Raw genomic sequence first — 27,877 nt, 5'->3', positions numbered from 1 at the left:
CCGAATTGAACGAAATTACAATATGAATAGTACTGACATATAACAAAGAATCCTGCCAAGTTTAGTGAAATTCCTCCAAAAATTGTGAGAGGAGTTGATTTCAGAAGGTGAGCACCCTTCCCGGGATGGACGGACAGACGGATGGACATTGCCACAACATGGCGGTCCATTGGGCCTTTTGGCCAGCGGGGGATAAAAAATTACAAATGAAACGATTATCTTGTAATGCAGTCTGATGAACAGATGAATTACGAGTCTCCTCTTCTTTATGTAATGACTGATCAACAGAGCTGCTTTAACTAATTACAAATTACTGTGCTTCATAGAAAGTGCTACATAATAAAACGGGTTCTCTCTTGTCCCTCATATGTATTTCAAATAAATCTAATCAATATGGTCCATGCTACATTGTATACATAATTTTGTTATTCACTTATATCATTTAGGGCGGCACGGTGGTGTAGTGGTTAGCGCTGTCGCCTCACAGCAAGAAGGTCCGGGTTCAAGCCCCGTGGCCGGCGAGGGCCTTTCTGTGTGGAGTTTGCATGTTCTCCACGTGTCCGCGTGGGTTTCCTCCGGGTGCTCCGGTTTCCCCCACAGTCCAAAGACATGCAGGTTAGGTTAACTGGTGACTCTAAATTGACCGTAGGTGTGAATGTGAGTGTGAATGGTTGTCTGTGTCTATGTGTCAGCCCTGTGATGACCTGGCGACTTGTCCAGGGTGTACCCCGCCTTTCGCCCGTAGTCAGCTGGGATAGGCTCCAGCTTGCCTGCGACCCTGTAGAACAGGATAAAGCGGCTAGAGATGAGACTTATATCTAGCCTAGTAAACTAGACCCACCCGCCTAGCGGCCAAAAATATTTTTGCCTAGCGAATGGGTCTAGCCTCGCACCATATAAACAAAAACACCCCAGGCATCAAATCGTGCCCGCCAATCACAACGCAAGGTTTTTGTTTGGATTCTTTGGGCGGGCTTTTACAGGAGTGACGACAAAGCTGCGCGACGCTGGAGAAAGCGTAACAGGGAAGATGGCTGCGGCTAGTGAACAGCGCGCGTTTGGAATCAGTTTTAGAAGAATTAGACTTGGAGTTTTCGTTGAAACATGAGCAGGAAGAGGCTCTCCGCTCATTCCTTTTCAAGAAGGACGTTTTCGCTGTTTTGCCGACCGGCTATGGCAAAAGTCTGATCTACCAGCTGGCTCCGCTCGTAGCCAAAAGGATGGGGCTAGTTTGTGCAGTACGAAGAATTAATAAACAGCTTTGAAACATTACTTTTTGATTGTTTCTTATTTTCCCGTTATTTTAAATTTAAGGGAAATTATTTCACCAAACACCACTAAATAAAAACTCTCAAAAACAGTTTAAGCAAACCCTTGAAAAACACTTGAAAAAAATAGGAGTGTATGTTAAGTATGTGGTACAGACTCCAAACTTGTGGTCATTATCTCCAAACTTCTTAATATCTAGAACCTGTTTATTAATTAATACGCATTTTGAAAAATTATTTATTTCAAGGCCTCCCCCACTGCTTTCTGTCGCTCTGACTACGTCACAGTCACTGTTGCGCTGATTGGTCAGAGCGTTGGCCTATACGCACAGAGACAGTTTGAAAGACAGCGGTTTGTTCCACCCCCACCCTTCAGAAATGTCTACGGATCGAGGCCAGACTAAATATTCACATTTAGTCTGGCTTGCCAGGCTAACTTATATCATTTATCATCAGGGAATGATCAATAATAAAAAGGGATCTTTCTCGGTCACTGAAAACTGCGAAAATTAAAAGTTTTTATTTGCAACTGCATTCGACGTGACTGTATGCACTTTTCTCTCGCTCATTCTCTCTCGCTCACACACACATGCACAAGTACACACAAACAGGTGTCTTTCCTTTTCTACTGGCATATGGTGTGCATTAACACTCACACACACGAACCTGGTGCAGAAACCCTGCAAGCACACACACTTGACTTGGCCCTTCATAAGAGCACATTAACAGACGAAAGCGTTCTCTTCGAGTGGAGCTGTTATACCAGTGCCGGGTCATTAAAACAGAAATAGACTTTAAGGACTGGTGTATTAAAGCCTGCAGCATTAAGGCTTTGAAATTCATAAGCTAGACTGAGAGAAGCAGCAGACCCATGCCGTTCTGGATGGAGTAAGCCAACCCTTTAATGTTTGCATTAAAGTGTGTGTGCCTCCCCACACTGATGCTAAAAGGAAGTAGAGCACAAATCTGTCTAAATCTGACTGAAGTGAATAAGACCACCAACATTACTAACAGTGGCTTTATGAGGTTCAAATATAAGAAATAAATTCAGTAAAGGCACCAGATTTATTGCAACATCAATACATTCAACAAACAGTCAATATTAATGGAACATCAGACAACCTTGATGCAGACAGTGGTGCAGTGGTTAGTCCTTGCTGTCGCCTCACGGCAAGGAGGGTCTAGATTTAAACCTGCCAGATGACTGGAGACTTTTTGTGTGAAGTTTGCTTGTTCTCCTTGTGTCTGTGCTGGTTTCCTCAGGGTGCTCCGGTTTCCTCCCACAGTCCAAAGACACGCAGCTGGCTACTCTAAATTGCCCACGAGTGTGAATGGTAAGTTTGTGTTAGCTCCACAACCTGTCCAGGGTGTACTCCGCCTCTCGTCCAATGTAAAGCCCAAGCTGGGATTGGCTCCAGCTTACCTACGACCCACAATAGGATAAGCAGTACAGACAATGGATGGATGGATCAGAATTCTAGATGAATAACTAAAATGCCAGTCTTGTTTGGGCTTAATATGAAAATATTATTGTTAAACCAGAGTTTCAGGCTTGCTTTCAGTGCCAGAGGTACAGTGATAGTGGTGGAAGAAGAAGACAGCAATGAACACATACCCAGAGCAGTGGGCAGCTATACTACAGCGCCTGGGGAGCAGTTGTGGGTTAGATGCCTTGCTCAAGGGCACTTCAGCTCAACCTCAGGCCATAACTGCCCCATGTTAACCAAACCGTATGTCTTTGGATTGTGGGGTAAACCGGAGCACCCAGAGGAAACCCATGCAGACACGGGGACAACATGCAAACTCCACACCGAAAGGCCCCCGTCAGCCACTAGATTCAAACCCAGAACCTTCTTGCTGTGAGGTGACAGTGCTAACCACTACACCACCATAGTAATAGTGCTCCGATAAAGTGGTAGCTCAGGGGTTAGGACTCTGGACTAGTGCATAGGAAGGTTGTGAGTTTGAACCCCAGTCCCACCAGGTTGGCAATGTTTGGGCCTTTGAGCAAGGCCTCTAACCCTCATCTTCTCAGCTCAACTGTAAGTCAGTATAAACACCTGCAAAATGAGTAATTGTAAATTTAATGAGTGTTATTGGGGCGGCACAGTGGTGTACTGGTTAGCACTGTCGACTCACAGCAAGAAGATTCTGGGTTTGAGCCCAGTGGCTGACGAGGGCCTTTCTGTGTGAAGTTTGCATGTTCTCCCCGTGTCTGTGTGGGTTTCCTCCGGGTCCTCCGGTTTCCCCCACAGTCCAAAGACATGCAGGTTAGGTTAACTGGTGGCTCTAAATTGACCGTAGGTGTGAATGTGAGTGTGAATGGTTGTTTGTCTTTATGTGTCAGCCCTGCGATGACCTGGCAGCTTGTCCAGGGTGTACCCCGCCTCTCGCCCATAGTCAGCTGGGATAGGCTCCAGCTTGCCTGCGACCCTGCACAGATTAAGCGGTTATGGATAATGGATGGATGGATGGATGGATGAGTGTCACTGACAATGCAGTTGAATCAGTGATATGGCCAAGGAAAAGGAAAGAAACTAGAACTGATCCTTGAGGTACTCCTTGGGTAACAGAGGACTGGCTAATCCCTGTGCTCTTAGAAAAAGTGGTTCCTTGTAATGAAAAAAGAAAACTTTGGGTGCATTAAACAAAACGATTTGTGTTTATGCTTGGATCAAGCAGACAGAAACCATGATTTGGACTAAGCAAATGGACCAAGTAGTAAGAAAGCAGCCTTGCACACCAGACTATAAATGTCTGAGGCATCACTGGCATTCAAACTCAATCTATCAATGAATGCTTACTGGTGAATGCTTAGAACACTTAGTTATACCACTCGGGAACATCACTTTCAGTATTTTTCCATTCTGATGTATTAAATCCTAGAGGTGTAAACGCATTGATAATGATTTTGTAGATCCAAAGCAAGGTCAGGTTATGAAAACCACCATGTACAATTTTTCTTCTGTGGTAATAGGTGTTGTATGAGGGTGAAACGTCAGCCCAGAAATAAGTGTAACATTAGAATTTTTAACACTAAGAGTGACAGTGCTGAAAGATGCAACACATATACAGTCACTGGCCAATTTAATAGGAACACCCATCCACCTGCTGTTTTATGCAGTTCTCTAATCAGCCGATCCCTTGACAGCAGCACAATGCATCAAATCATGCAGATACAAATCAAGAGCTTCAGTTAATGTTCACTTCAAACATCACAATGGGAAAAATTGTGATCTCAAAGTATGACTTTCACTGTGGCATGGGTGTTGGTTTGAGTCAGATGGACTGGTTTGAGTATTTCAGAAACTGGTGATCTCCTGGGGTTTTCACACACAAACAGAGTAGACTGGTACCAAAATTCAAAAAAGTGCTTATTTAAGGGGTTAAAGGCATTTTTGAGACAAAGTCGGCAAACAGTCTTATTTTGTCAATTTGGGTGTGCCGAATTCAAATCTGCAATATGCCGAGCTCTATCTGACCTCTGTTGACCTCTAGAGGTCATTGAACTTTGGGCCTGTAAACGTCTCAGCTGAACCCAGTTTCTCAGCTTTCTAAGGAATGAAATGTACTAAAATGATTAATGAAGTTAGCAAATGGTCTTGTTTGTTAAATGTTTGGGTGCTGAATTCATTTTTCATTTGACGCGGTACGCGGTGGTCCGGATCACCGTATTTTCCATACAAAACGAGGGCATTAATTAATTATTTTTCCTGGATTGTGGTCCGGTTCACCGTATGCTGTATTATATTACGATATAAATAAAAACTTACCAAAATCATACTGTGTTTGTCATTTAATACGAGTTTTTTTACAAAGTCGTACATCATTTGTTATTTTTTCTCAAACCGGAAGAGAAATGCATGCGTAAAACACACGCGCAATAAAAGATACCAGTTCTAACGCATGTAAAAAAGCGGGAGCTGCCACGAGGGAAGTGAAAAATAATTTTACCAACTTCACAGTAAGACTTTTTATTTGTCTTCTGAACTTGGTGGTCCGGACCACACCTGAAAACGGCGTGGTCCGGACCACAACGGTAGTCCGGACCACCGCGTACCGCGTCATTTGTAAAACGACATATGACCTCTGATAACCTCAAGGTCATTAAACTTGGCCTATAGGCCTATGCATTTAACGGCATTTTTAAACTGACTTTACTCCCCCAAAAAGAATATGAACAGACAAAAAACAAATAGAAAGGAACAAATACAACATTAAATGCCAGTCCATGTACATGTGACTTACTTTTCACAATGAGAATGCCTAGGCGATCACCTTACATAACATTGCATTACATTTAGCGGTTATTGTTTATACAAAGCTACTGAAAAAAGGACAGATTCAGCAGCATACAAAATGTGGGGGCATACAGGGTATACAGGTTAATCAGGGTTAGTATATATGAGAGTTTTTTTCTTTGTTTGTTTTTTGTAAAGGCTTTACCCCATTTAAAACAAAAAACAAACAACAAAGAAAAAAACTCTCATATATACTAACCCTGATTAACCTGTATACCCTGTATGCCCCCACATTTTGTATGCTGCGGAATCTGTCCTTTTTTCAGTAGCTTTGTATAAACAATAACCGCTAAATGTAATGCAATGTTATGTAAGGTGATCGCCTAGGCATTCTCATTGTGAAAAGTAAGTCACATGTACATGGACTGGCATTTAATGTTGTATTTGTTCCTTTCTATTTGCTTTTTGTCTGTTCATATTCTTTTTGGGGGAGTAAAGTCAGTTTAAAAATGCCGTTAAATGCATAGGCCTATAGGCCAAGTTTAATGACCTTGAGGTTATCAGAGGTCATATGTCATTTTACAAATGAAAAATGAATTCAGCACCCAAACATTTAACAAACAAGGCCATTTGCTAACTTCATTAATCATTTTAGTACATTTCATTCCTTAGAAAGCTGAGAAACTGGGTTCAGCTGAGACGTTTACAGGCCCAAAGTTCAATGACCTCTAGAGGTCAGACAGAGCTCGGCATATTGCAGATTTGAATTCGGCACACTCAAATTGACAAAATAAGACTGTTTGCCGACTTTGTCTCAAAAATGCCTTTGGGTGTCACAATTCTGGATTTTGGTACCAGTCTAGAGTTTACACAGAATGGTGTGGGGAAAAAACAAAACAAAACATTGCGTGAGCAACAGTTCTGCGGGTTGATAAGAGAGGTCAGAGGAAAATGGCCAGATTGGTTCGAGCTGCCAGGAAGGATATAGCAACTCATAGCAACTCTTTACAACTGTGGCGAGCAGAAAAGCATCTCAGCATGCAACAGCAGAAGACCACATTGGGTTCCACTCCTGCAGCCAAGAACAGGAATCTCAGAATCAAGAACAAGTTCCAATTAAAGTGGCCGGTGAGTGGAAACATCTGGAGTGGAGATGAACCTTGAGGGGAAAGGTGAGCAGGGGCAACCTGATGGGAAGATGAGTAAGTAATGAGCACAAAAATAATTAAAGGATTGGTGGAAAAATAAACTAATGATGATATTTTCATTGAGAGACGGCTGGTAAACGCTGTTTACCAGCCGTCTCTCAATTAGGCAGGTGCTTTTATCTGAGTGAGGTTCAATACATTGCAGGGAAATTAGGAGAAAAACGCATTAAAGCTTCACAGACGTAACACCAAGATGTGCACAGTTCTGTCTGATTTTCTATCTCATTATTATATCTTGGTGCCAGACATCAAGGTTGCAGCCTTTTAGCTCATAAACAATCTTGGATGACGCCTCAGAGATAAGCAGGGCCTGTTTTTAAACTGACTTGCAGAGTTAAACCCCTCTTTGCACTTCCTGTCGTCATGGCAACCTAGTCATAGTCAAGGCCCATGAGAGACTAGGACCCTAAATATTACTTCAGATGATTAACTCCAATAAGAGTGAAAAATCTTACGCAACTTGTCTGTGGGGGCAAAGATGCAATTGTAATAACAGTATACGTATTTGACTAAGCTTACTGACAGAAGGAAGAGAAAGAAGCAAAAGACATTTCCTCTGAAACAAACTGCTAAAATAGCTCAATTTGAGCATTCATTTAGACTGCATTGTTAATCATCAGAAGTTAGATAGTAAGCTACGGTATATCCGTTAAGGCCGTCAGTGCTAGTTAGCTTGGCATTTATCTAATTTTACTGTGTTTTATAGCTTAGATTGTATTGAAATCTGACTAATGAGGATTCCTGAGTAATAATAGCTATTGCCAGTGGGTTGTGATTATTAATGATGGCACATGGTCACAAAAATGGTCCAACCATGGTACAACCCTGATTCCAAAAAAGTTGGGACAAAGTACAAATTGTAAATAAAAACGGAATGCAATAATTTACAAATCTCAAAAACTGATATTGTATTCACAATAGAACATAGACAACATATCAAATGTTGAAAGTGAGATATTTTTAAATTTCATGCCAAATACTGGCTCATTTGAAATTTCATGACAGCAACACATCTCAAAAAAGTTGGGACAGGGGCAATAAGAGGCTGGAAAAGTTAAAGGTACAAAAAAGGAATAGCTGGAGGACCAAACTGCAACTCATTAGGTCAATTGGCAATAGGTCATTAACATGACTGGGTATAAAAAGAGCATCTTGGAGTGGCAGCGGCTCTCAGAAGTAAAGATGGGAAGAGGATCACCAATCCCCCTAATTCTGCGCCGACAAATAGTGGAGCAATATCAGAAAGGAGTTCGACAGTGTAAAATTGCAAAGAGTTTGAACATATCATCATCTACAGTGCATAATATCATCAAAAGATTCAGAGAATCTGGAAGAATCTCTATGTGTAAAGGTCAAGGCCGGAAAACTATACTGGGTGCCCGTGATCTTCGGGCCCTTAGACGGCACTGCATCACATACAGGCATGCTTCTGTATTGGAAATCACAAAATGGGCTCAGGAATATTTCCAGAGAACATTATCTGTGAACACAATTCACCGTGCCATCCGCCGTTGCCAGCTAAAACTCTATAGTTCAAAGAAGAAGCCTTATCTAAACATGATCCAGAAGCGCAGACGTCTTCTCTGAGCCAAGGCTCATTTAAAAGGGAGTGTGGCAAAGTGGAAAACTGTTCTGTGGTCAGACGAATCAAAATTTGAAGTTCTTTATGTAAATCAGGGACGCCTGCCTGGCCAGCCTGCAGTTCAGATCTTTCACCCATAGAAAACATTTGGCGCATCATAAAACGGAAGATACGACAAAAAAGACCTAAGACAGTTGAGCAACTAGAATCCTACATTAGACAAGAATGGGTTAACATTCCTATCCCTAAACTTGAGCAACTTGTCTCCTCAGTCCCCAGACGTTTACAGACTGTTGTAAAGAGAAAAGGGGATGTCTCACAGTGGTAAACATGGCCTTGTCCCAACTTTTTTGAGATGTGTTGTCATGAAATTTAAAATCACCTAATTTTTCTCTTTAAATGATACATTTTCTCAGTTTAAACATTTGATATGTCATCTATGTTCTATTCTGAATAAAATATGGAATTTTGAAACTTCCACATCATTGCATTCCGTTTTTATTTACAATTTGTACTTTGTCCCAACATTTTTGGAATCGGGGTTGTAGACAATGGTCCATTATCTCCACCGCTTATCCACTGGGACTTGCAGGTGAGCTGAAGTCAATCCCAGCTGACATTGGGCGAGAGGTGGGGTACACCCCGGGCAAGTCGTGCCAATCTATCGCAGGGCTAACACACTGACACAGACAGCCGTTCACTCTCACATTAACACCTATGGGAAATTTAGAGTAGTCAGTTGCATGTATTTGGAAGCCAGAGCACCAGGAGGAAACCCACGCAGACACGGGGGAGAACATGCAAACTCCACACAGAAAGGCCCCCGTTGGCTGCCAGGTTCAAATCCAGAACCTTCTTGATGCGAGGCGACAGTGCTAACCACTACACCACCATGCTGTCCATGGCAAGGAATTATTTAAGTATGGTATGTTTCTTGTTTCCAAAGTTTGACAGCATTTGCATCTGTATTAAAATGGTTAGCCAATGCTTCTCTGACATAGCTTTTGCTTCTTAAGCCTATACGGTATTTGGCAGATGCTTTTTTCCAAAGCGACTAACAATATATAAACATTACATTATTAGTAAACCAATACAATAATACAATCGTTCTACTCTGACATAGCCTACGTTCGAGATGATTGCTGCTGAATGACTTCCCTTTTTTTACTCTGGCTAGGCTCAACCTCAGCCTTAAAGCAAACAAACTCACCCTCTCTTTTACATATAATTTTGCCAATTTTATTTGTCATCTCCTTCTGTCTTGAAAGACAATGGACTGCGCCTGGATTGTCAGTTTGTTTTTGCATGGTGCAGTGATACAGTCAGCTTGTTGAGAAGGCTCTCTAAGCTCCAAGCACCCATTGAAGCAGGCAGACTGAGACGGGTCGGCACCTTACTGGCCGGAGGCTGCCTGGCTTTAAGGCAGGCGGTAGCTGACCAGTGGGACTGCGATGATCCCTCCCACCAATGGAGGCAACCCGTAGTGCCCTGCCCTACGCCCATCGGGCTGGACTTATAACTCCTAGACTGCTGCCTCCCGTGTTGTTTTTGTTGCTTACAGCAACACCGAAGTGACCTCTCTGGGGCGCAGAACTGAGCAAGATGTATGGAGATTCAGGGCTGCTCAGACACCAGAATCCTCCTCTCCACCTCAATGGTGTGGTCCAGAGGAAAGCAAAGCAGTACGTTTGGCACCAGGTTGGCCGCAGGAGCTGCCGGAAAGAAGTCAAGATTGATGATCCTACCACCTTAGGGTCTCCACTCTGGATTATTCCTCGAGGTTTACTCCTGAAGCCTTTTCCATGGCTGGATATGGCCTCAAGGCAGCAGAGGTTTGGGATCAGAGTTGGGCTGACGAGCTCTACCTACCCGAAGCAACTGGTTTCAAGGCGCCAGAGATCCACCTTCACCCCTTCTCCTATCAGTACAAACAGGTCCGCCGGGCTTAAAGGCTAAGCCACACGAGCAGGCTAGGAGTTGGACTTCGTTGTCAGAGGCTATTTGAGACGCACGCCATATGGGAGCACTTTATAGGCAGTGGGAGCTTATCCCCACTGCCACCCCCGGCTATGACAACCTTGGACCCGCCAATTTTATTACTGTGTAGATAATTGTATGCCTCCGTGCTTTTGTAGTTCCTTAGCTCTTTGCCATCAACGCTCTCACTCAGAATAAAATAATTGACAATGTCAAAGTAGCTGATGTCGGGCCACAACTTCATGTCATCTATCCATTCCGTACGGGTAGCTGGATAGAGCACTTTGATCGTATTATCCCCAGAGCACGTCAGAAAACCGGACCCGTGTAACCATCTTTTAGTCACCTAGCAGTTAGCTTTAGCTACAAACGTCAACACAGAGGAGCAGAAGAAAGATACCGGCTTCTGCCATGACGCAGCAATGAATCATGGGAAAGGTCAGAGTTCGGGAAAGTTGTGGATATCATGGAGCGATCTAAAAACTCACAAACAGCTTTGAATTTTGCACTTTAGAACTAAACTTTTACCAGAATTCACGAACTTAGAGCTGAGGAAAGGAAAGCAAGGAAAAGAAAGGTACTTCAAGGAAGGAACATTTTATTGAATATTTATTGTAATTTTTTTTTGTACTTCTCAAATCATAGTTGCCCTTCGGGCGATCAAACCTCAACTTTTAGTGGCCTTGGTCAGTTTTTAATCGCCACTAGTGACTGTGCGACTGCCAAGTTTCAACCCTGCAATCTAATAAGAGCAGAAAGGGCGCCTTACTCAAGGGTTCAATTTTGGCTGTTTAGCAGACTTTGAGTCTGAACTCAAAAGGTGTGGTGATGAGCACAAAATATCACCTGGTCTAGTATGATTATATGGTTGTTGTTATATAAGTGAAATTATACACATAAGGAAAACAGTCTTACCAGCCACATACTGGTGCCTTGAACAGTTCTGAGACTCCAAATGACATGGAGCCCATGAAATCATTCCTGGTGGTTCTGTCCCAGTCCCACACCTCTACTGACAGCCGCCGGTCTTTATCTGTGGCCTTTAGCTTACTAAACACACAATATACCAGGATCAACATTTTATCATACCTGTCAAAGTTCTAACATCCAAATCTATCCGTCCGACTTACAAGGTGAAGGACTCATTCCATGTGGGGTTGAGAGAAGAGCGGATGGTCCGTGTCTTCTGTTTGGTCTCATTCTTGGGGTCAGGGATCAGCTTCAGCTTCACGTATGGGTCTGAGAGGCCATTAGGGTCCATGGGAATCAGGTTTCTGGCCTCACCAACTGCGTGGGAACAAAGCACAAGTAGACAGATGTAGAAACACCTGAAATACCATCTTCATCTTTTTTGTTTTCTTTTTAAAGATATTTTTTGGGCTTTTTTCACCTTTATTGGATAGGACAGTGTAGAGACAGGAAATGAGCAGGAGAGAGAGAGACAGGGAGGGATCGGGAAATGACCTCGGGTCGGAATCAAACCCGGGTCCCCAGATTTATGGTGTGGCACCTTATCCACCTGAGCCACGACGCCCCCATCTTTTTTGTTTTCATGTTGATCTTGTTTTGTTCTTCGTCTCTTTTTGTTCTTTAATTCAATTAAGCTACATTTATGTTTGTTGAATTTACCTGGTATTTTTCCTGTTGAAGAGTCATCAAGACTTCATTCAAATGCTATTAAAAAATACTTGTCGTGTATCCGTGTGCATGTTTTGTGCAAAATGATATACGTTTGCTGACATATGGACAAATCCTTTTCAATGGCGAATTAAAATTCTTCAACAAACTCCGACTCTAAAATTCAAATGCTGTCAACAAGATACACCAGGAAGTAAAAGGCTAAGTTATCTGAAGGTACAGGATATTAGAATTTTTGTCCAGCAATTCTGTCACTTCTGTCCACAACTTCTTTTTGGCTCCAGAGTTTGCTAAGATAATGCTGCTGCTTCATCCTAGACTCCTTCTAGATATAGAACCTGACAGTAAATCATCGTCAACTGTTAATATAAAGTACAGCGGGAATGCCATATCTGCTGACTCGGAACCTGAGGTTTCAGTTATCTGGGGTTTACCGTGGGCTGAAAATATTAAGCAGAAAATCAGAATCCCGTTCATTCATTCAAGAGAGCAAGACCACATTCACATAACATTTGTGATAATTGTTTTATTTCATTATTACCTCCACGAGCTTTGTTGGAGGAGGTTATATTTTCACCTCTGTTTGTTTGTCTGTTCCCAACATAACTCAAAAAGTAGTGAACTGATTTTGATGAAATTTTGAAGAAAGGTGGGCCATGGGCCAAGGAACAATTGATTAGATTTTGATGCAAATCCGAATATGTGGCTTGGCTGAGGAATGTACTCTACCAAGTGCCCTTCTACTGTAGTTAGTTACTGCTGTTATGTCATATTGTGTTTACAAATAAAACTTTATCATAGGTACCGTATGTCAAGTCAAAGTCCCTCTCATGCCAGAATCTGGTCTTCCCAAGCAGTCTCCTGTCCCAGTACTAACCAATTCTTAAGGCATATGGGTGCAGCGCCGATCTCCATTTCAGGAGCCCTCAGCCTCTCGCTAGGGTTACAGTGGGGGGCTAGTCCTCTGATCACCACGAGAGTTTGACTTCCCCACTCACATCTGTATTGCAGCGTGCCTTGCCAGACGGTAGTAGGTACTATTTTTATGATGGTCTTTGGTATGACCCGACTGCGAGCAGAACTCGTGATCTCCCGGTCAAGAGGTGGACACGCTAACCACTAGGCCAACTCGCGGTCATCACAGGTATGTAGGTACATGAAAAACAAGCTTTCTATACACGGAGTGCAGAATTATTAGGCAAGTTGTATTTTTGAGGATTAGTTTTATTATTGAACAACAACTATGTTCTCAATCAAACAAAAAGACTCATAAATATCAAAGCTGAATATGTATGGAAGTTAGAGTGGGGTGTTTTTAGTTTTGGCCATTTTAGGAGAATATGTATGTGTTCAGGTAACTTTCACTGTGCAGAATTATTAGGCAACTTAATAAAAACCAAATATGTAGCCATTTCACTTATTTATTTTCACCAGGTACACTGATATGACAACTCCAGATTTGCAAATAAACATATCTGACATTCAAACACAAAACAAAAACAAATCAGTGACCAATATAGCCACCCTTCTTCATGAGGACACTCAAAAGCCTTCCATCCATAGATTCTGTCAATTTCTTTATCTGTTCACGACCAACATTGTGTGCAGCAGCAACCACGGCCTCCCAGACGCTGTTCAGAGAGGTGTACTGTTTTCCCTCTTTGTAGACCTCACGTTTTATAATGGACCACAGGTTCTCTATGGGGTTTAGGTCAGGTGAACAAGGGGGCCATGTCATTATTTTTTTCACCTTTCAGACCTTTACTGGCTAGCCACGCAGTGGAGTATTTGGACGCATGAGATGGAGCGTTATCCTGCATGAAAATCATGTTCTTCTTGAAAGATGCTGACTTTTTCCTATACCACTGCTTGAAGGTTTCTTCCAGGAACTGGCAGTAGGTCTGGGAGTTGAGTTTGAGTCCATCCTCAACTCAAAAAGGTCCAACAAGCTCGTCTTTGATGATACCAGCCCATAGCAGTACTCCACCTCCACCTTGCTGGCGTCCGAGTCGGAGTGGAGCTCTGTGCCCATTACTGATCCAGCCACAGGCCCATCAAGAGTCACTCTCATCTCATCAGACCACAGCACCTTAGAAAAATCAGTCTTAAGATATTTCTTGGCCCAGTCTTGATGTTTTATCTTGTGTGCCTTACTCAGTGGTGGTCGTTTTTCAGCCTTCCTTACCTTGGCCATGTCCCTCAGTATTGCACACCTTGTACTCTTTGACACTCCAGGAATGTTACAACTCTGGAATATGGCAGAACTGGATGCTAATGGCTGCTTGTTAGCTTCACGCTTGATTTTCCGCAGATCATGTGCAGTTATTTTGCGCCTCTTTTTTCCCCACACGCTTCTTTCGACCCTGTTGACTATTTGCAATGAAACGCTTGATTGTTCGGTGATCACGTTTCAACATCTTCGCAATTTCAAGAGTGCTGCATCCGTCTGCAAGACATCTCACAATTTTATACTTTTCAAAGTCTGTCAGATCTCTCTTCTGACCCATTTTGCCAGAGGAAAAGAGGTTGCCTAATAATTATGCACACCTGATATAGGGTGTTGATGTCATTAGACCACACCCCCTCTCATTACACAGATGCACAGCACCTGATATACTTAATTGGTAGTAGGCTTTCAAGCCTAAACAGCTTGCAGTGGGACAACATGCATTAAAAGGATGTTGTGGTCAAAATACTCACTTGCCTAATAATTCTGCACTCAGTGTATGGTTCACTACTATCCATGGTTTTGGCTGTTCACTTTAGAGATTGGAACAAATCCAGGGGCGGATCCAGAAAAATGGAAAGGGGGGAGGGGGGCGTCAACCCAGTAAAGGTTGGAGGTCCGGGGGCCGCCAGAAGCCCCTGGAAGCTGTGCAGTTTTTAAGTGCCTGGAGATGCATTTTGAGCTGTCAGAGACATGTTGTAAATGAAATCTCTTAAAGAAAATTACCATATCAAAACTATATTTTAAAAGTAGGAACTTTTAAAACCATTTTATTAGTCACTGAAAGTGATATTGTCAGAGTTGCAGGTATAAGCGTAGGACATAATTACAACCGATATAGTAATATTGATGAAAGTTGCATTGTCATATAATGCATTACCACATGGCACACTACAGTGTAGTATACTGACCACAAAACACCTTCTATCAATAAATTATTACTATTTTAGCAACTGCAATCTGAGCTCCTGCTCAGGACATTCAATGTACATATACTGTAAGACAGTGAATATACCCAGGCAAACTGAGGGAATGTAAGTGGCCACTTAAGATAGAGCTTAATACCGAGATAACTGTAAACAATGACTGTAAGAGTCGCATGTCTTTAATACAAAGTCAGTAACTGCAATCTGAGCTCCTGAGTCTAACAGACTGAGATAACGATACAATGAGTGTGTGAGTTGCATGTGAACAAGTCCGATAATACGTCTTAGTTCCCAAGACTCAGGGGATTTCAAGCAGATTTTCTTCAGAGCCGTTGCAAAAATCAACATCTCTCATATACCTATCCAGCCGCTGTTGTAAAAATCAAAGTGAGGCTCACCCCCAAAACAGCAGGTGTTCCATGTACATACACAGGGTATAGTGAGTACAGGGATACCCTATTCATGAATACAAGCAGTAGCCAGACAGCCGACACGTGTGTGGACGCAGTAAGCCTGCTGTAGGATCTCATCATTTTGGCTTGTTAGCGTGCGTGTTAATGATACCATAAACATAAAAGGATGGCGCACACCCTTTACAGTGCAGTCCAGGAATACAGTATGTTATTATGTCGATGCATGAAGTTCCTGCGCCCTGTTAAAATCCAACAGGACTCGCTCAGCTTGCTTTTCACTGCATTCGTGTCACGAAAGAAAAAACCTAAGCTAGTACCTACTGTTAAATATAAAGTTATACCATAAACTCTTCAGTACAATCCCACATAACCATTTATTTTGTTTATTTTTTAAACCCTATTAATTAAATAATAATTAAAAAAAACAGTGGGCGTATCTCAGTATCTGCAACACTAAAACTATATATATTTTTTGATGGGGGAGGGACAGAAAACCCCTACTGATATAGCTATCCCACTGTATATTGCAGTTAGGGCTAATTTAGCATTTAGATGGTTAGCTGCTTAGACTGTTGAAAAAAACCTTAATTATGATCAATTTTTATTATCAAGTTTCTGTTAAGAGCGGCACGGTGGTGTAGTGGTTAGCACTGTCGCCTCACAGCAAGAAGGCTCTGGGTTCGAGCCCAGTGGCCGACGAGGGCCTTTCTGTGTGGAGTTTGCATGTTCTCCCCGTGTTTGCGTGGGTTTCGTCCGGGTGCTCTGGTTTCCCCCACAGTTCAAAGACATGCAGGTTAGGCTAATCGGTGGCTCTAAATTGACCGTAGGTGTGAATGTGAGTGTGAATGGTTGTTTGTCTCGATGTGTCAGTCCTGCGATGACCTGGCAACTTGTCCAGGGTGTACCCCGCCTCTCGCCCATAATCCACTGGGATAGGCTCCAGCTTGCCTGCGACCCTGCACAGGATAAGCGGTTACGGATAATGGATGGGATGGACCAGCCAAAGATTTGTATAGTTAATACTGGGGTTACACTCCAATAAGAGATTCACTTGACCAGAGTGAAGCTTTAAATTTATTGTTTAAAGGAACAAATTTTGTGGGCGGCACGGTGGTGTAGTGGTTAGCGCTGTCGCCTCACAGCAAGAAGGTCCGGGTTCGAGCCCCGTGGCCAGCGAGGGCCTTTCTGTGCGGAGTTTGCATGTTCTCCCCGTGTCCGCGTGGGTTTCCTCCGGGTGCTCCGGATTCCCCCACAGTCCAAAGACATGCAGATTAGGTTAACTGGTGACTCTAAATTGACCGTAGGTGTGAATGCGAGTGTGAATGGTTGTCTGTGTCTATGTGTCAGCCCTGTGATGACCTGGCGACTTGTCCAGGGTGTACCCCGCCTTTCGCCCGTAGTCAGCTGGGATAGGCTCCAGCTTGCCTGCGACCCTGTAGAAGGATAAAGCGGCTAGAGATAATGAGATGAGAATGAGATGGGAACAAATTTTCATGACTTGCTGTCCTAATCACCAGGAAAATATATAGAATAAAACCAAACAGCTGTGCACTAACTAACCATTGACCAGTTGATAAGATAAATGACCTTTAGGTGGCCGGATGAACAAAACAACACACAAACTAATTAACAGATTACCAAGAAACCAAACCAAAATGAACAGCATATTTAACAGTATAAGGGGTTCTGACATTGGTGTAATCACTATGTTGACACTGCATATAAATCGCAGAGCTGCAAACGCTGCTGTAAACAGATGTGAGCAGAAAGCAGTGATCAAACAAACGGACTGACAAAAGCCGAATGTCTAGCACTGCGTTGTGGCATGGTAACTTTAACAAATTGCATCTCCATGGTAAACTTGATCAAGCAATGGGTATCAGAGAGATAAAGTATGGGTTGTGTGTGTATGCGCGCGCTGACATTTCTGACAGAATGGTTTGATCTGCAGAGAAGCTTTTTTCACCAGTAGTGTTAATGAGATGTCCTCAGAAAGCACACACACACACATACACACACACACACCTCATTAAATGCAATATGAAGCAAATATGATGGAGGGGAGAAAAAAAAAAAAAAGAGATAGTGACCTTGTATCAGACAGCACACACGCACGAGTCCTATAATAGAGAATAACCAACTGGGTCATCAAGCAACTCTGACTGCTTCTGAACCTGACTAATTCTTTTAAATTAGTTTTATTCCTCTATCTCACTTTGTAACACTAGCCTGTAATAAAATAATGAATACATTATCATTTTTACAGCTGTCGAATGAGCTATTACAACCCCGATTCCAAAAAAGTTGGGACAAAGTACAAATTGTAAATAAAAACGGAATGCAATAATTTACAAATCTCAAAAACTGATATTGTATTCACAATAGAACGTAGACAACATATCAAATGTCGAAAGTGAGACATTTTGAAATTTCATGCCAAATATTGGCTCATTTGAAATTTCATGACAGCAACACATCTCAGAAAAGTTGGGACAGGGGCAATAAGAGGCTGGAAAAGTTAAAGGAACAAAAAAGGAACAGCTGGAGGACCAAACTGCAACTCATTAGGTCAATTGGCAATAGGTCATTAACATGACTGGGTATAAAAAGAGCATCTTGGAGTGGCAGCAGCTCTCAGAAGTAAAGATGGGAAGAGGATCACCAATCCCCCTAATTCTGCACCGACAAATAGCGGAGCAATATCAGAAGGGAGTTCGACAGTGTAAAATTGCAAAGAGTTTGAACATATCATCATCTACAGTGCATAATATCATCAAAAGATTCAGAGAATCTGGAAGAATCTCTGTGCGTAAGGGTCAAGGCCCGAAAACCATACTGGGTGCCCGTGATCTTCGGGCCCTTAGACGGCACTGCATCACATACAGGCATGCTTCTGTATTGGAAATCACAAAATGGGCTCAGGAATATTTCCAGAGAACATTATCTGTGAACACAATTCACCGTGCCATCCGCCGTTGCCAGCTAAAACTCTATAGTTCAAAGAAGAAGCCGTATCTAAACATGATCCAGAAGCGCAGACGTCTTCTCTGGGCCAAGGCTCATTTAAAATGGACTGTGGCAAAGTGGAAAACTGTTCTGTGGTCAGATGAATCAAAATTTGAAGTTCTTTATGGAAATCAGGGATGCCATGTCATTCGGACTAAAGAGGAGAAGGACGACCCAAGTTGTTATCGGCGCTCAGTTCAGAAGCCTGCATCTCTGATGGTATGGGGTTGCATTAGTGCATGTGGCATGGGCAGCTTACACATCTGGAAAGACACCATCAATGCTGAAAGGTATATCCAGGTTCTAGAGCAACATATGCTCCCGTCCAGACGACGTCTCTTTCAGGGAAGACCTTGCATTTTCCAACATGACAATGCCAAACCACATACTGCATCAATTACAGCATCATGGCTGCGTAGAAGAAGGGTCCGGGTACTGAACTGGCCAGCCTGCAGTCCACATCTTTCACCCATAGAAAACATTTGGCGCATCATAAAACGGAAGATACGACAAAAAAGACCTAAGACAGTTGAGCAACTAGAATCCTACATTAGACAAGAATGGGTTAACATTCCTATCCCTAAACTTGAGCAACTTGTCTCCTCAGTCCCCAGACGTTTACAGACTGTTGTAAAGAGAAAAGGGGATGTCTCACAGTGGTAAACATGGCCTTGTCCCAACTTTTTTGAGATGTGTTGTTGTCATGAAATTTAAAATCACCTAATTTTTCTCTTTAAATGATACATTTTCTCAGTTTAAACATTTGATATGTCATCTATGTTCTATTCTGAATAAAATATGGAATTTTGAAACTTCCACATCATTGCATTCCGTTTTTATTTACAATTTGTACTTTGTCCCAACTTTTTTGGAATCGGGGTTGTACAATTAACACCATTATAATTAATATTTGTTGATTTTTTTGTGCGATTATTATTCTCATATGATCAGTAAGAATACAGCGTGTTAACGTGTCCCCCAAGCGTTCTATACCGTGCAAAATATTTTACCATCGTTCCCTGACCACCAGCTGTGAAGATTCTTCTGAGCCAAGCTGGGCACCTTCTATGTCACTGACAACCAACACTAAATATTTTGGTCTTTTCTTCAGGTTAGGTTCATGTAGGAGACATTTTTCCTGTCTGCTGAATAAAGGACAATTCTATCAAGAGTAGATTTTTCACATCAAACTGGATCAGTATGAATATGCTCTATTAAAAAGCAATGTACATTCGCCTCATGCTTAAAAAAAAAAAAACTACCAACGAAAGAATGAGAGCACCTCAGCCAGAGGAAGGTACCTTGCTCCCTTGTAAGTATTATGGTTGACATGTGCAGTTCACCAGGTTAATACCATGGGGATAACAGAAATTTATTACTCAAAATCAAGAGGGATCCTCAATTCAGAAGCAGAAAATGACCAACATTCTAGGTTGCTGAGGGAGTCGTGCTGAGGGAGTCATTCCAAGGGAGTCGTTCTGAGGGAGTCAATCCGAGGGAGTCATTCTGGGTGAGTCATTCCAAGAGAGCTGTGCTGAGGGAGTCATTCTGAGGGAGTCATGCTGAGAGAGTCGTTCCGAGGGAGCTGTTCTGTGGGAGTCGCCCTGAGGGAGTCGTTCTGAGGGAGTCATGCCAATGGAGTCATGCTGAGGGAGTCATTCTGAAGCAGTCGTTCTGAAGCAGTCATGCTGAGGGAGTCATTTTGAAGCAGTCGTTTTGGGAGTCATACTGATGGAGTCGTGCTGAGGGAGTCATTTTGAAGCAGTCGTGCTGAGGGAGTGGTACTGAACGAGTCATTTTGAAGCAGTCTTGCTGAAGGAGCTGTTCTGAGGGAGTCATTTTGAAGCAGTTGTTTTGGGAGTCATACTGATGGAGTCGTGCTGAGGGAGTCATTTTGAAGCAGTCGTGCTGAGGGAGTCATTTTGAAGCAGTCGTGCTGAGGGAGTCGTACTGAACGAGTCATTTTGAAGCAGCCTTGCTGAAGGAGCTGTTCTGAGGGAGTCATTTTGAAGCAGTCGTTTTGGGAGTCATACTGATGGAGTCGTGCTGAGGGAGTCATTTTGAAGCAGTCGTGCTGAGGGAGTCATTTTGAAGCAGTCGTGCTGAGGGAGTCATTTTGAAGCAGTCGTGCTGAGGGAGTCATTTTGAAGCAGTCGTGCTGAGGGAGTCATTTTGAAGCAGTCATTTTGGGAGTCATACTGATGGAGTTGTGCTGAGGGAGTCATTTTGAAGCAGTCGTGCTGAGGGAGTCGTACTGAACGAGTCATTCTGAGGGAGTCATTTTGAAGCAGTCTTTCTGAGGAAGTCGTGCTGAGGGAGTCATTTTGAGGGAGTCGTTCTGAGGGAGTCATTTTGAAGCAGTCGTGCTGAGGGAGCCGTTCTGAGGGAGTCGTGCTGAGGGAGTCATTTTGAGGGAGTCATTCTGAGAGAGTCATTTTGAAGCAGTCTTTCTGAGGAAGTCGTGCTGAGGGAGTCATTTTGAGGGAGTCGTTCTGAGGGAGTCATTTTGAAGCAGTCGTGCTGAGGGAGTCGTTGTGAGGGAGTCATTTTGAAGCAGTCGTGCTGAGGGAGTCGTTGTGAGGGAGTCGTTTTGAGGGAGTAATTCTGAAGCAGTCATTCTGGTGAGTTGAAAGGCATCAGTTATTATTGACTTTTGGTGAGAATCAGGTAGGAAACATGTCAGCCAATTTATGAAAAATTAAGTAAGCTGTCAGGGTTGATAATGGAAATTTGCCATCTCAGGTTGAAAGGCCAAGTTTCTTCTCATGACAAATCATTTATGGTAACTATATTATTCCTATAATATGTCTTCTGTCAGTCTGGATAAAGAAATGATAAAGCCCTCAGACAAGTTGTGAAACATGTTCAAGACTGAAAGGCTCTCTCTGACTATCATTACGACCTTCTATGACAACATGCAAGTCTGTATCTCCATATTCAAAAAAGACCAAAGGAAGCCCACAATACACATGTAAATTGTCCAGATTTCAATGTTAATCTCCTAAAATATGCACTGAAAAATGCAAATAAAATAAAAAGCACTGGTACAAAGTTGGTTAGATATAAAATAAGCAGGCGTAACAAGCACATACGTAATAACAGCGTACTCAAAGTAGGTTAAACAAAATCCTTGCAGTGATCTTCAAAACCAAGAGGGGGAGACCAACATCCTTCTTTTAAAGGAGCTGTAACAGTGAAACTGGCATGTTCCTCCACTCGACTGAAAACACAAAAGGTTTCCACTGATCTTAGCAGGTCTCTATTTAATGTGATGTGACCCGAAAACATTTTTAAAGTCTCATGAAAGCAAGAAATAAGAAAAAGGAGTAATAAGTCAGCTTATATCCACCACCTGAATAACATACAGGGACCTTAGAAACAGACTGAGGTACATTAAGAGCAAACTACAGGCTTATTTGCTACAATATCTAAAGGAGTCATTATTGTCTTCTCATTTCATTATCTCCTGTTGATTAAATAAAACTTTTCCCCCCCTAGACTAAGCCTATTCAAAGCACATCATGACACTACCGGTACAACAATACACAATTCTTTTTATAAGCCCGAACTCAAGATTGGCAGCAAATAGCAATATAACTGTGAAATAAGCTGAATATAAACACCCCTGAAGTGTGACATTATAACAATATGGCACTATTTTGCTTATTCAACTCCATTAAATATTAACTTTTTTTATAAATACATTTTATGAGTACTGGTATTGGTATGGCAGGTGGAACAAGTGATTGGGACATAAATTGTGCACTTGCTGTTATAATCTAGTGAGCTAACGTAACGTGTTACTTCTGATAATAATATGATAAGATAACTGTGGCAGAGGGGGCGTGGCCAAGCGTCAGCTGCAGACGGAGAGACGTCGGATTGAATCTGTAGGCAACACGTAATGATTCTCACCTGTGTATAAGCATTTAGATGTTTTTGTTTGTCTCTTAGAAAAACGCTGTGAACCTTAGAGAGAAGGGAAAAGCTGAAGGAGCTCAGGTAAAGCAAGAGACCTCCGAAGCTCCATCAAAGTCCATCTGTCTTCCAAATCCTACTTAATATAGTTATTATTTCAGTTGTCAATACACTAGTCTAGCAGGATATTTTTTCTATACCAGTGTAGCAAGATAATGACTTTCAATACAAGTACAGTAAAGATGCCCTTTACCAGTATAGCAATACAGCAAAGATACCCTAGACCAGTATAGTAGTATAGCAAAGATACCCTAGACCAGTATAGTAGTATAGCAAAGATACCCTAGACCAGTATAGTAGTATAGCAAAGATACCCTAGACCAGTATAACAATATGCCTTATACCAGCATAGCAAAGATACCCTATACCAGTATGACAACATAGCAAAATACCCTATACCAGTATAGCAAAAATGCCTTATACCAGTATAGCAAAGATACCCTAGACCAATATAGCAGCAAAGCAAAGATACCCTAGACCAGTATAACAAAAATGCCTTCTACCAGTATAGCAAAGACACCCTAAACCAGTATAGCAGTATCGCAAAGATGCCCTATACCAGTATAACAAAAATGCCTTATACCAGTTTAGCAATATAGCAAAGATACCCAAGACCAGTATAGCAATATAGCAAATATACCCTACACCAGTACAGCAATATAGCAAAGATGCCCTAGACCAGTATAGCAATATAGCAAAGATGCCCTAGACCAGTACAGCAATATAGCAAAGATGCCCTAGACCAGTACAGCAATATAGCAAAGATACCCTAGACCAGTGTAGCAATATAGCAAAGATACCCTAGACCAGTATAGCAATATAGCAAAGATACCCTAGACCAGTATAGCAATATAGCAAAGATACCCTAGACCAGTGCAGCAATATAGCAAAGATACCCTAGACCAGTATAGCAATATAGCAAAGATACCCTAGACCAGTATAGCAATATAGCAAAGATACCCTAGACCAGTATAGCAAATATATCCTAGAGCAGTAGAGCAGTATAGCAAAGATACCCTAGACCCTTATAGCAATATAGCAAAGATGCCCTCGACCAGTATAGCAGAAAAGCAAATATATCCTAGACCAGTATAGCAGTATAGCAAATATACCCTAGACCAGTATAGCAATATAGCAAAGATGCCCTAGACCAGTACAGCAATATAGCAAAGATGCCCTAGACCAGTATAGCAGTATAGCAAATATACCCTAGAGCAGTACAGCAGTATAGCAAAGATGCCCTAGACCAGTATAGCAATATAGCAAAGAAGCCCTAGACCAGTATAACAATACAACAAAGATGCCCTAGACCAGTATAGCAGTATAGCAAATATATCCTAGAGCAGTACAGCAGTATAGCAAAGATGCCCTAGACCAGTATAGCAATATAGCAAAGATACCCTCAACCAGTATAGCAGTATAGCAAAGATGCCCTAGACCAGTATAGCAATATAGCAAAGATGCCCTAGACCAGTATAGTAATATAGCAAAGATGCCCTATACCAGTATAGCAATATAGCAAAGATGCCCTAGACCAGTATAACAATACAACAAAGATACCCTCGACCAGTATAGCAGTATAGCAAAGATGCCCTAGACCAGTATAACAATATAGCAAAGATACCCTAGACCAGTATAGCAAATATATCCTAGAGCAGTATAGCAGTATAGCAAAGATGCCCTAGACCAGTATAGCAATATAGCAAAGATGCCCTAGACCAGTACAGCAATATAGCAAAGATGCCCTAGACCAGTATAGCAATATAGCAAAGATACCCTAGACCAGTATAGCAATATAGCAAAGATACCCTAGACCAGTATAGCAATATAGCAAAGATACCCTAGACCAGTGCAGCAATATAGCAAAGATACCCTAGACCAGTATAGCAATATAGCAAAGATACCCTAGACCAGTATAGCAATATAGCAAAGATACCCTAGACCAGTATAGCAAATATATCCTAGAGCAGTAGAGCAGTATAGCAAAGATACCCTAGACCCTTATAGCAATATAGCAAAGATGCCCTCGACCAGTATAGCAGAAAAGCAAATATATCCTAGACCAGTATAGCAGTATAGCAAATATACCCTAGACCAGTATAGCAATATAGCAAAGATGCCCTAGACCAGTACAGCAATATAGCAAAGATGCCCTAGACCAGTATAGCAGTATAGCAAATATACCCTAGAGCAGTACAGCAGTATAGCAAAGATGCCCTAGACCAGTATAGCAATATAGCAAAGAAGCCCTAGACCAGTATAACAATACAACAAAGATGCCCTAGACCAGTATAGCAGTATAGCAAATATATCCTAGAGCAGTACAGCAGTATAGCAAAGATGCCCTAGACCAGTATAGCAATATAGCAAAGATACCCTCAACCAGTATAGCAGTATAGCAAAGATGCCCTAGACCAGTATAGCAATATAGCAAAGATGCCCTAGACCAGTATAGTAATATAGCAAAGATGCCCTATACCAGTATAGCAATATAGCAAAGATGCCCTAGACCAGTATAACAATACAACAAAGATACCCTCGACCAGTATAGCAGTATAGCAAAGATGCCCTAGACCAGTATAACAATATAGCAAAGATACCCTAGACCAGTATAGCAAATATATCCTAGAGCAGTATAGCAGTATAGCAAAGATGCCCTAGACCAGTATAGCAATATAGCAAAGATGCCCTAGACCAGTATAGTAATATAGCAAAGATGCCCTATACCAGTATAGCAATATAGCAAAGATGCCCTAGACCAGTATAGCAGTATAGCAAAGATGCCCTAGACCAGTATAGCAATATAGCAAAGATGCCCTAGACCAGTATAGCAATATAGCAAAGATGCCCTAGACCAGTACAGCAATATAGCAAAGATGCCCTAGACCAGTATAACAATATAGCAAAGATACCCTAGACCAGTATAGCAATATAGCAAATATACCCTAGACCAGTATAGCAAATATATCCTAGAGCAGTAGAGCAGTATAGCAAAGATACCCAAGACCCTTATAGCAATATAGCAAAGATGCCCTAGACCAGTATAGCAATATAGCAAAGATACCCTAGACCCTTATAGCAATATAGCAAAGATACCCTAGACCAGTATAGCAATATAGCAAAGATGCCCTAGACCAGTATAGCAGAAAAGCAAATATATCCTAGACCAGTATAGCAGTATAGCAAAGATACCCAAGACCCTTATAGCAATATAGCAAAGATGCCCTAGACCAGTATAGCAATATAGCAAAGATGCCCTAGACCAGTATAACAATACAACAAAGATACCCTCGACCAGTATAGCAGTATAGCAAAGATACCCTCGACCAGTATAGCAGTATAGCAAAGATGCCCTAGACCAGTATAGCAATATAGCAAAGATGCCCTAGACCAGTATAGCAATATAGCAAAGATGCCCTAGACCAGTACAGCAATATAGCAAAGATGCCCTAGACCAGTATAACAATATAGCAAAGATACCCTAGACCAGTATAGCAATATAGCAAATATACCCTAGACCAGTATAGCAAATATATCCTAGAGCAGTAGAGCAGTATAGCAAAGATACCCTAGACCAGTATAGCAATATAGCAAAGATACCCTAGACCAGTATAGCAAATATATCCTAGAGCAGTAGAGCAGTATAGCAAAGATACCCAAGACCCTTATAGCAATATAGCAAAGATGCCCTAGACCAGTATAGCAATATAGCAAAGATGCCCTAGACCAGTATAGCAGAAAAGCAAATATATCCTAGACCAGTATAGCAGTATAGCAAATATACCCTAGACCAGTATAGCAAATATATCCTAGAGCAGTAGAGCAGTATAGCAAAGATACCCTAGACCAGTATAGCAATATAGCAAAGATACCCTAGACCAGTATAGCAATATAGCAAATATACCCTAGACCAGTATAGCAAATATATCCTAGAGCAGTAGAGCAGTATAGCAAAGATACCCAAGACCCTTATAGCAATATAGCAAAGATGCCCTAGACCAGTATAGCAATATAGCAAAGATACCCTAGACCCTTATAGCAATATAGCAAAGATACCCTAGACCCTTATAGCAATATAGCAAAGATGCCCTAGACCAGTATAGCAGAAAAGCAAATATATCCTAGACCAGTATAGCAAATATACCCTAGACCAGTATAGCAATATAGCAAAGATGCCCTAGACCAGTATAGCAGTATAGCAAATATACAGTAGAGCAGTAGAGCAGTATAGCAAAGATACCCTAGACCAGTATAGCAATATAGCAAAGATGCCCTAGACCAGTATAACAATACAACAAAGATGCCCTAGACCAGTATAACAATACAACAAAGATGCCCTAGACCAGTATAGCAATATAGCAAAGATACCCTAGACCAGTATAGCAATATAGCAAAGATACCCTAGACCAGTATAGCAATATAGCAAATATACCCTAGACCAGTATAGCAATATAGCAAAGATACCCTAGACCAGTATAGCAATATAGCAAAGATACCCTAGACCAGTATAGCAATATAGCAAAGATGCCCTAGACCAGTATAACAATACAACAAAGATGCCCTAGACCAGTATAGCAATATAGCAAAGATATCCTCAACCAGTATAGCAGTATAGCAAAGATACCCTCGACCAGTATAGCAAAGATGCCCTAGACCAGTATAGCAACATAGCAAAGATGCCCTAGACCAGTATAGCAATATAGCAAAGATGCCCTAGACCAGTACAGCAATATAGCAAAGATGCCCTAGACCAGTATAGCAACATAGCAAAGATGCCCTAGACCAGTATAGCAATATAGCAAAGATGCCCTAGACCAATACAGCAATATAGCAAAGATGCCCTAGACCAGTATAGCAACATAGCAAAGATGCCCTAGACCAGTATAGCAGTATAACAAATATATCCTAGAGCAGTAGAGCAGTATAGCAAAGATACCCTAGACCAGTATAGCAGTATAACAAATATATCCTAGAGCAGTAGAGCAGTATAGCAAAGATACCCTAGACCAGTATAGCAATATAGCAAAGATACCCTAGACCAGTATAGCAATATAGCAAAGATGCCCTAGACCAGTATAACAATACAACAAAGATACCCTAGACCAGTATAGCAATATAGCAAAGATACCCTAGACCAGTATAGCAATATAGCAAAGATACCCTAGACCAGTATAGCAATATAGCAAAGATACCCTCGACCAGTATAGCAGTATAGCAAAGATGCCCTAGACCAGTATAACAATACAGCAAAGATGCCCTAGACCAGTATAGCAGTATAGCAAAGATGCCCTAGACCAGTATAACAATACAGCAAAGATGCCCTAGACCAGTATAGCAGTATAGCAAAGATGCCCTAGACCAGTATAACAATACAGCAAAGATGCCCTAGACCAGTATAGCAGTATAGCAAAGA

General features: G+C 41.8%; 1 protein-coding gene across 3 annotated transcripts in view; it reads right to left on the bottom strand.

The window, feature by feature from the left end:
* Positions 1-27,877, bottom strand: part of prkcab (protein kinase C, alpha, b) — a 435,027-nt gene that overhangs the window by 96,403 nt on the left and 310,747 nt on the right. For all 3 annotated transcript variants that reach the window (XR_009650839.1, XM_060901369.1, XM_060901370.1), the window contains 2 exons: positions 11,407-11,563; positions 11,192-11,326 (listed from right to left, as the gene is read on the bottom strand). Coding sequence is in view for 2 of the 3 variants with exons in the window: in XM_060901369.1 (XP_060757352.1) it covers positions 11,192-11,326; positions 11,407-11,563 (292 nt within the window). In the remaining variant the exon portion in view is untranslated. The remainder of the gene's footprint in view (positions 1-11,191; positions 11,327-11,406; positions 11,564-27,877) is intronic.

This window comes from Neoarius graeffei, chromosome 20 (assembly GCF_027579695.1).
Source record: "Neoarius graeffei isolate fNeoGra1 chromosome 20, fNeoGra1.pri, whole genome shotgun sequence".
NCBI classification, from domain to species: domain Eukaryota; kingdom Metazoa; phylum Chordata; class Actinopteri; order Siluriformes; family Ariidae; genus Neoarius; species Neoarius graeffei.
This window is presented reverse-complemented; position numbering and strand designations above follow the sequence as displayed.